Source organism: Rattus norvegicus, chromosome 6 (genome assembly GCF_036323735.1).
Source record: "Rattus norvegicus strain BN/NHsdMcwi chromosome 6, GRCr8, whole genome shotgun sequence".
NCBI lineage: Eukaryota > Metazoa > Chordata > Mammalia > Rodentia > Muridae > Rattus > Rattus norvegicus.
The window spans coordinates 96598953-96609077 of record NC_086024.1 but is presented as its reverse complement, the minus strand read 5'-3'; the positions used below and the strand labels follow the sequence as shown (position 1 = coordinate 96609077).

General features: G+C 47.4%; 1 protein-coding gene across 1 annotated transcript in view; it reads left to right on the top strand.

Moving 5' to 3' along the window:
- Rtn1 (reticulon 1) overlaps positions 1-10125 on the top strand; it is a 220204-nt gene that overhangs the window by 110263 nt on the left and 99816 nt on the right. Inside the window, exons 2-3 of the mRNA NM_053865.2 lie at positions 7-780; positions 5957-6715. Of these exons, the coding sequence (NP_446317.2) occupies positions 7-780; positions 5957-6715 (1533 nt within the window). The remainder of the gene's footprint in view (positions 1-6; positions 781-5956; positions 6716-10125) is intronic.

The following is a 10125-nucleotide window of genomic DNA, read 5'->3' as shown; positions in this document are numbered from 1 at the left end:
TGACAGGTGTGGCAGCTGTTCCTGATGCCCTCGATCACTCTTCCTCTCCAACACTAAAAGATGGGGAAGGGGCATGTTACACATCCCTGATTTCTGACATCTGTTATCCACCTCGAGAGGACTCTGCATACTTTACTGGAATTCTTCAGAAAGAAAATGGTCACATCACCACTTCCGAGAGTCCTGAGGAGCTGGGGACCCCCGGACCCTCTTTACCAGAAGTGCCTGGGACGGAGCCACATGGCTTATTGAGTTCTGATTCTGGAATAGAGATGACTCCTGCTGAGTCCACTGAGGTGAACAAGATCCTAGCTGACCCCCTAGACCAGATGAAAGCAGAGGCCTGTAAATATATTGACATAACCAGGCCACAGGAGGCAAAAGGCCAGGAGGAGCAATCCCCTGGGCTAGAAGACAAAGACTTGGACTTTAAAGACAAGGACTCTGAAGTCTCCACAAAACCAGAAGGGGTCCATGCACCTAACCAGCCATCTCCTGTGGAGGGGAAGCTCATCAAGGACAACTTATTTGAAGAATCTACCTTTGCTCCTTACATAGATGAGCTTTCTGATGAGCAACACAGGATGTCTCTGGTCACTGCCCCTGTCAAGATCACACTGACGGAAATCGGACCTCCTGTCATGACTGCCACACACGAGACAATCCCTGAGAAGCAAGACCTGTGTCTAAAGCCAAGTCCTGACACAGTTCCCACTGTGACTGTCTCAGAGCCTGAAGATGACAGCCCAGGATCTGTCACTCCTCCATCTTCTGGAACAGGTAAAGAAAGGCATTGGTAATTCTTCACTTTGGGAAACCCCAGTCTGTGGCAGGCTGAAGTTCCCAAGCATGAAGGAATGAAGACTTGCATAGAAAATGCTTGCCTTCCCTTAAAGTCCTGTTGGGTATTCTTTATAACATGTCTCTTCTTTATTTGAGGGGTGGGCTGGTGGTGGTAAGGATTTCACGAATTTCAGAGCCGGGAGGTTCCACTGTTTAGAGATTAGCACTTCTCCCATGGTCCACTAGGTCTTTTGGAGGCATTGTAGGGAGAGCACCTTGACTGGGCTACCTTGTCCAGGACATGTAATATGCCCAACACAGGCTCTGAATCTGTGTAACAGAAAGTTGGAGTAAGAAGGGATCAGGCTCCTTTGGGGTGGTAGAGGCAAGAAAAGAAAACCTCAGAGACAGATGATCCTCCCTGCTCCCTTCAATCCCAGCACTGTTACATTACTCCCTTTAGTTCTTGAATATATCATTGCATATATGAATCTGAGAAATAGCTTTGATCAAAAGAGGAAATTCTCGGGTTTGGGACGAGAGCTTAGTAAGTAAAAGTACCTGAACATTAGCATGAGGACCCGAGTCCAACCCCCTAGCACCTAGACAAAAAAAAAAAAAAAAAAAAAAAAAAAAAAAAAGATAGGCATGATGTCATATTCTTGGAATCCTAGCTCTAGAGAAGCTGAGACAGGAGGATCCCAGAGCTGCTGATCAGCCAGTCCTGCTGAACTGGCAGCCCCAAGTCTCAGCAAGAAACTTATCTCAGGGTAAAACAAAATAAAGTGGATAACTTCTGAGAAACAACACCTGAGGTTGTACCCTAGACTCTGCACACTACACACACACACACACACACACACACACACACACACACACGCACAGAGTTATGCAATCTGTACTCACAGGGAGGGGGAAGAGGAAGGGATTGAGAGATGAGAGAGATGAGAGAAGGGGATATAGATGAGAGAGCAGGAGCGTGCATGCGTGCGTACGTGAGAGAGAGAGAGAGGGAGAGAAAACTTAACCCAGCTAAGCTCCTGCATATTCAGCATTCCTAGGAGACCACACTGTGCCAGCTGTTTGTAGCTTTTTATCTAGGGTTGGGAACTTTTGAAATCCCCTAGTCCATGCTGGTATGTTACCTGGTGCTGTCATAGTGCAGGTCTTGTCTAGGCAGCTGTGTAACTGAAATTTCATAAGTGTCTCAAAAAAGACATCCTGTTCCCTTGGCGGTTATGTTTCTGCTGAATCTTCCATGATGTTCCCCGAGCCTTAGGTGTAGGGATGGATTGCAGACATACTAAATGGAACTTGGATCCCCATGGTAATTTGTTCCCTGTATTTTGGACCAGTTGTGGACTTCTGTGCAAGCCTCCATTTGCTTCTTTGGTGAGCAGTGAGTGCTACACTTAACTGTGGGTATAAAGAAAAGAATGTGGAATACAGTTAGAAACTATATTAATGTAGGAAGATATCAGCGGCAGCCTTCAAACTAGGTATATTCAAGAAAGAGAGGCTTGACCTCTAGGGTCTATGACCTTTTTAGCTACAGGCAATTAGTTGGCTGGGCTTCCAGGCATATGTTTTCCCTCCTTCTGAGCAGACCTTAAGTTCAGTTAGATAGCTTTTGGTTACCTCCAAGACAGAAATAGCACCACTGCACCTCTGAGGGCATTTTGCTGTGCAGGTCAATGTTGTGGTTTGCAGCCTTAAAGCAGTGGGGAACCATTGATTGCTTTGTTCCTTGTTGGGTTACAGAGCACCTTTGGATATTATGAAGCAGCTTCTGGGCCACTCCCTCTTCCTGGTCAGAAATATATGATATCTCCAGACATAGCCCTTACATTCTAGGAGGCAACCGAAGGCAATGGCCTGTATTTTTACTTGCTAAACCGACCAGCCAATCTGGGAGAACCATCCATTCAACTGTTAGTGTCACATGCACAGTTACAGGAGTCAATGTCTGAGGTCTGCTCAGACCTTCTCCTATTTACTTAAAATGTCTGAAGGCAACCCTGAGCTGCAGAGCTCAGATATGAGCTGTGGTGAAAGACCATGGTTCCGCACTGGGGAGATGGTTCAGTGAGGAAGAGCCCTCCCACCCACATAGATGCTGGCTGGGAGGGCATGTCAGCCTACAGCACCATAATCACAGTGTTTGAGGAATGGGGTCAGGGAATTAGTATACACTAGCTGGACTAGCTGAGCTGGCAAGCTCTAGGTTCCAGTGAGAAGCCGCCCTGCATCATCATGCACAGAGATTGATGCCCAACAGCAACATCACCTTCCAGCTCTCCCATTCTCTGAAGCCATCCATCCACATTCTCTCTCTATGCATTTGCTTATTCTAAACCATTATATAAACATAATATTACAATATTGCAGCTCACCATGACTCTTTTCACTTAGCACAGTAGCACGAGGTATGTTTTGTCATGCCCCAGTATTTCACTGCCTCCCTCCCTTTTATGGCCAAACAATATTCCACCGTAAGGCCATATCATATTTAATCTATCCACTTATTAGTTAAGGGGTACTGGTGTTGTTACCATCTCTTATTTAGGTCACCATTTCATCTGAAGGTTTCCAGGTGCACGAGGGAGGGAACTGGCTTCATCCTTTTGCATATGATTAACCAACCACTTTTCCTCTCTTCATTTTCAAACTATGACCGGTCCCATCTCAGACCTGTGCTTCCTTAAAACAGGGAAAACCTGGGGCACATGAAACAACAAAAGAGTTTGAAACAGAATGACACACATTTAGATTCAAGGCAAGTCATTTCTGCCAGGACACCAGCAATACACTCAGAGGCTGTAACTGAAGAGACTGAGACTGGGCCGTTTACATGGGTGTGGAGATGGTTAAGAGAACCAATAGGCAACAGCAAGACCTTAATGCTAAGGAGTCATTAATATCCCTGGAGCAAGCAGAGTAGGAGGAAGTGACTCAGAAACCCATTAAGAGCTAGAACTTCAAAGGATACAGGGAGCTATGAACACCGCAGCATCTCCTTCCTTCAGCTTTTCCTATTGACTGAACCAGGGTTGAGGGATCTTGGACGAAGTGCAGAATACATGCAAAATGATAGGACTGGATCAAAGAGAGAGACGTGCTAGTGGAATGTTATTACACAGTGGCACAAGCCATTGCCCCAAGGTTGTAAGCACAGTATATTAAGTGCCTGTCACCCAGCGGATACTCACAGGTGGAGCTATGGTGGTGGCTCGTAGCAACACCATACTCTGAAGACATAGACCATGTCTCCATTGGTGCCCTCAGTCCCCCTCCCTCCCTCCTCACCCTTAGCTCACCATGTAAACATAACCTCATGTAACTTCTACACTACTATTTTGTTTGGAACCATAGCAAGGACTTAAGCACATGGCTCACTAAAGACAGTGAACTATGACAAAAGCGATTTGAGGTAGTACAATGACAACTGTCAAAAAGTTTGAGAGGTCGAAGCAGTTGCTTTGCTTTTTGAGTTTTATTTTTGGGATAATAATACAGTCACACTTCTCCCATCCCTTTCCTCCCTCCAAGGTCTCCCTTGTGCCCCTTCCAGCTCTACTTCCAATTCATACCTTTCCCACTAATTGTTAATGCATGCATATATATCTCTCCACATATATATTCCTAAATATAAGCTGTTTGGTCCATATACCGTTACTTGTATATATGTATTCAGGGGAAACAGTTGTTTTAAGACACTTCAAACAGAGCATATTATTTCTCTACTCTGGTGATTGCTAGTTCCATGAGAGAAAAACCTCATGACTGACACGCCCACACTGTCTCCACCTCTTCTACCATACCCCCGTATTTATAAGTCCTTCCAGACACCATGACCTCCTTTTGGTATTGATAGATCATTGCGACTACCACCTGCAGGGTTTCACACTGCTCAGCACATTTTTCCTTTGGAAATGAAGGGTTAAATCTAGGCCCGCCTCTCACAGAAGCCCCTCTGACTCACTTAAAGCTGAAGCCTCATCCCTTACCTACTCTGCTTTCCCCGCCTGGCACTTGCCATCACCCTCCATGCACTTGTTACACAACCTACTGTGTGAAGGGACCCCTTGCCATTGAACTTTCGACTCCGCTTAACAGATGGGTGATGCATAGGGTAAAGTTGGTCTTGCTTTGTAGAGAATTCTAAAACTCTAGAATCCTACAGCCACAGATGAGGTAGCCATGAACAATATAATATGATCATCTCACCTCCCTAGAACCCCACAGCGACCCTAATATTCTGCAGGAAGCTTTGGTTGGTCAGTTCTTGCCACACAAGGCCCAAAGATGATGTGTAAGGTACCCAGAAGAATGGCCCTGCCTGCTCTATAGCAAAATAGTACCAAACTCCCGAACCCTGTTGCCATGGTGATCCAACAGCCAAGCTCAGCAGGGTTGGCAGTGTGGCCTCCAGGCCATCTGGAGGAACATCAGGCAGAAGGCAGACATTTGCCCTGGGGACTGAGGTGACTCTGAGTTGGTGTCTTCTCAAGAGGGGGTGGGCAAAGCAGAGCAGTGGGCTGGGCCACCACAGCTGCAGTCCCATGAGATGGTAGAGCTGGTAAATCTCTGGGGGGGGGGTGCGTGTGGCAAAACCTTTGAGTTTTAGGCTTTAAAAATAAAAACCTTCTCACGAGAAATGTAAAGCTCAGAAGTCTAGCCGGAGCCTGTCCTCTCTTAATGGAGAAGGAGTGGGCAGCCATGGGCATGGGGGAGGGTCAACTTTCAGATCTCTTGATGTTGGCGGACTCGATTAGGGATACATGTACATTTGATTATCTGATGAAGTCCATGAAGCTGAGAAACTCCCTCGAGGGAATGAATCAGAAATTAAAATGACTTCTAGTATCTTTGGTGCAACAAAACAGCCAAGATTCTGTTGCTAAGTGGCAGGGTCACTTTTTAAAACAGCTAGATTAAGACGAATAGGTATGTGAATTAATTGGGCCGCAACAGTAATTAGCCTTAGTTTAGGTGGCTTGTCTTTCAGCCAAGCCCTGGAAACAGACTATTTCTGTACTAATGAGATGTGTGTTTCTCAAGCAACGACAAAACATCTCCCCTAATGGAATTTTGTTTTATTTCTTTTCTCTGTGTCCATCTGTCTGTCCGTGTGTGTGCCTCTCTGGCTCTTCTTCGCTCTGTGGGAGTACAGAACCATCTGCTGCAGAGTCCCAGGGGAAAGGCAGCGTCTCCGAGGATGAGTTGATTGCTGCCATTAAAGAAGCAAAGGGGTTATCATATGAAACAACCGAGAGTCCAAGGCCAGTGGGCCAGGCGGCCGACAGACCCAAAGTCAAGGCCAGGTCCGGGCTGCCCACAATCCCCAGCTCCCTGGACCAGGAGGCCAGCAGTGCGGAGTCCGGAGACTCAGAAATTGAACTGGTGTCAGAGGACCCCATGGCCTCTGAGGATGCGCTACCCTCTGGCTATGTGAGCTTCGGCCACGTGTCGGGCCCGCCTCCCTCTCCTGCCTCTCCATCTATCCAGTACAGCATCCTGCGGGAGGAGCGGGAGGCCGAGCTGGACAGCGAGCTCATCATCGAGTCCTGCGATGCCTCCTCGGCCTCAGAGGAGAGCCCCAAGCGCGAGCAGGACTCGCCCCCGATGAAACCGGGCGTCCTGGATGCCATCCGCGAAGAGACAAGCTCTCGGGCCACCGAAGAGCGAGCGCCCAGCCACCAAGGCCCTGTGGAACCTGACCCGATGCTCAGCTTCACCCCTGTCACCCTCCAGTCCCGCCCAGAGCCATCATCAGGTGATGGAGCCCCGGTCCCAGAGCCGCCCAAGTCACAGCAGCAGAAGCCTGAAGAGGAAGCTGTGAGTTCCAGCCAAAGTCCCGCGGCCACCGAAATTCCTGGACCACTTGGTTCTGACCTCGTGCCCCCTCTGCCTTTCTTCAACAAGCAAAAAGGTAAAGGGGGGCAGCTTTTCTGGTCCAAGCAGGGTTGTCCCGCCAGAGTCCTCCCTGGTTGCCCTGAGGTATCTGTCACCGTGATAGGGGTCTGGGATCGGTAGCCCATGGCCATTGTAGTCTGTTTCCCTGTGGGTCAAGCATCTTTTCTCTTTCCATGCCCTGAGCACAAGAGGTTTATGTGTTCCCTGGGACCTGAATCGGAGACCCCATCCTTTCTGCCACTCCAGGGCTGGCAATCTCTGTGGAAAATCGAAGCTCTGCTTGGAACTGTCCAGGCTTGTTTCCAGTTTCTACCTATTTAAAGATGAGGGGTGGCAAGGTCCCTTCATGCCTAAACCCGCCTTTAGCTCAGTTTTGCCCAAATGGGCCATGTGCAGCTCGGCATACCCAAGGAGGGAGCATTTTGACTTTTGAGTTCTAGATAATCAGGAAAGACAGCCACCAAAATTGCTTACACAGTTTCTTCTGTCCCCCAGCGGCACCTAATAACACCCAGTAGTTTTTAAAGTTGCTTATGATTTAGAATTATTTTACTTTAGTCGTTAGGTTCTCTCTCTGAGAAAGTCTTCAAATGAAAGAAGTCAGTGTTTTATCATCTAGAATCTGTGGGTAGAAAGGAGATTTTTAAGTATCTCGAGTTGCCCACCACACCTGGTTACAGACTCTGAATGGACTTCAGAGAGAGAAGAACCAGGTGACTAGCTGAGGCGCTGCTCACCCTCAGAGCACACCTTTGCCCCAGGGTCTCTGCCATCCGTCTTCTCCACTCTTGGTTTCTTGACAATTCTTTTGCCCTTTGACTATAAATGACTTCATAGGTATACCCTCTTGGGTTTAGCCTTTGCTAACCTTTAGTGTCTCGTACAAAAATAGAGAATAGCCTTTTTCTTATTACAAAACCAACACACAAAACATTGAGATGATCATGCTGGAATAGAAGGATCCGGAAGAATGAAATCACAAGATTACCTCATTAAATGGCTGTAGAGGCCAAGATAACTTGGCCCCACCCCAGTTTGTGGATCAACCCAGGCCACTGAGCAACATCCCCAGCCTGTTGACTCTTAATTATCCAAATAATTACTTCCACACTACGTGCACGCGATGGGAAGACACTTGGAGTCAACTTAAGAGTAAGAGTGCGTGTTTGTTTGGCGGCTGTTGAACTAATTTAAGTTATTTTGTGACCACTCAGACTGGCATAGGGAGGAGTCCTGGGGTTTGCAGTGCAGTGTAACAGCACTGGCATGAAAGCCTGCAATGGTAGAGCTAGAGTCATGCCTGCCTGTGTTCATGTCATGTAACATGTGACGGGCATGTCTTCACTTTAGCCCCTAATGTTCCTGAGACAGTCACTATGTTCACAATGCTAATCAAACACGTTTATCTTCAAGATAAATAAATTAATCTGAGGACTGAAGAGAAAGGGGACATTTGCGGGCCCATTTCCTTCTCAAATCCGAGAGACAAGCACAACATCTGGGGCTGTTAGCAGACATCTGCTGAAGATCAGTAAAGCTGGAGTTCTAGATGCAAGGGCCTGAGTGCGCCTTTTATGACCAATTTGGCACAACTCAGCTCTCTGTGCAAGTTGCCCCATATAGCTTACCGTCTGTTGCTAAATGTAGACACTGGCGAGGAGGTAGTCGTAGTCTTTTCAAAAGATTGAGGGGGTCTCAGGGTGAATAACCTCGGCTCGCTCCTTCCCTGAGGGGTCTTTTGAAATCTAGTCTTCCACTGTAATGCACAGCTGCTCCCCACTCTGGGGAAGCCAAGCCCTGGAGGCCCCTTGTGGATGACGCAGTACCAGCAGAGGGCTATTGGAGCTTTGAGGTTCCCTTTGGTCTGTGCAGCTCCATTTCAGCAGTCCAGAAAGTCTCCTGCTGCAGAGCTGCCCCTAGGCTGTTCTTAACCAGTGCCGCCGGCCAGCAGGTCGGTGCTTAAGGAAGCATGACTGCCCTTAACTGTGAAGTAAAGTCTGCTTCTTGGTTTCCAGGTTGTGTCCAATGAAGCCTCAGTAGCAGATGTATTTGGGTTTGTGCGTCTCAGGCTTCAGACTAGACTCATGGGTGCCGACTCTGCATCCCAGGGCTTTGAAACATTTAGACTAAGACTCAGCCACCCAATGGCATCATGGTATAAGACACAGGGCACCAGGTTTACTGGTCCCAGGTCTGATTAGGAGCTTTCTCACCCTTCAGAGCCCTCTGCAGCCATAGAACTGGAGAGAAAATATTTTTCTTTGTGTTCCATTTCCCTCCTGTGCAAGCCTGCCCTCCTGTGCTGTGTTCTCGTCCTCCGCTCCTCAAGAACAGTCTGTTAGTGCCCTCAGACTATGAAGTGGGGAGATGAGTTTTCATCCCTGCAAGGTTGTCTGGACTCTCAGGAATGTGCAAATGAAAGGCTAATTTTAAAAATCCTTGGTCAATCATTTAGCAGCAACCATGACTTATGGGGATAGGTTAGTGCTGGGCTAGGGCAGTCGGTTGTCACAGTGCCACCTAAGCCTGTTCTACTGCAAACCAGACTGACTCACAGATTGTCAAACCCATTGCCACTTTTCTGGCTAAGTTTTCTTGTCCCCTCTGGAAATATAACAGTGCAGTCCTGATCTATCTTATTAAAATGGTGTATGGAAAAAATACTTTCAATTAAAAGCAAGCAAGCAAGCAGAAAAACAATACTGGTTATGGGGCTGGAAAGACGGTGCAGTGGATAAGAGTGTTTATTGCTCAGTTTCCAGCCCCTAGGTTGGGTGGCTTACAAGCTCCCGTATGTATCTCCAGCTCCAGGCATCCCTCTTCTGGCCTCCAAGGGCAATGAAGTCACACACACACACACACACACACACACACACACACACACATACACACAGACATACACACACAGACATACACACACAGACACACACACACAGACACACACACATACACACACACACACATACATACACACACATACACACATACATACACACACAGACACACACACATACACACACATACACACACATTCACACACACACAGACACACACACTCACACACACAGACACACACATACACACTCACACATACACAGACACACACTCACAGACACACACACATACACATACACACACACACTCACACACACACTCACACATACACAGACACACATACTCACAGACACACACACTCACAGACACACACACATACACATACACACACACTCACACACACACTCACAGACACACACACTCACACACACACTCACACACACTCACACACACACTCACACACACAGACACACACACACTCACACATACACATACACACACACACTCACACGCACACTTAAAAATTTAGTTATAAGAAGCAAAATATTGGTTAAGAAAATAATGAGTAATTTTGCATTGATTTTCATACAA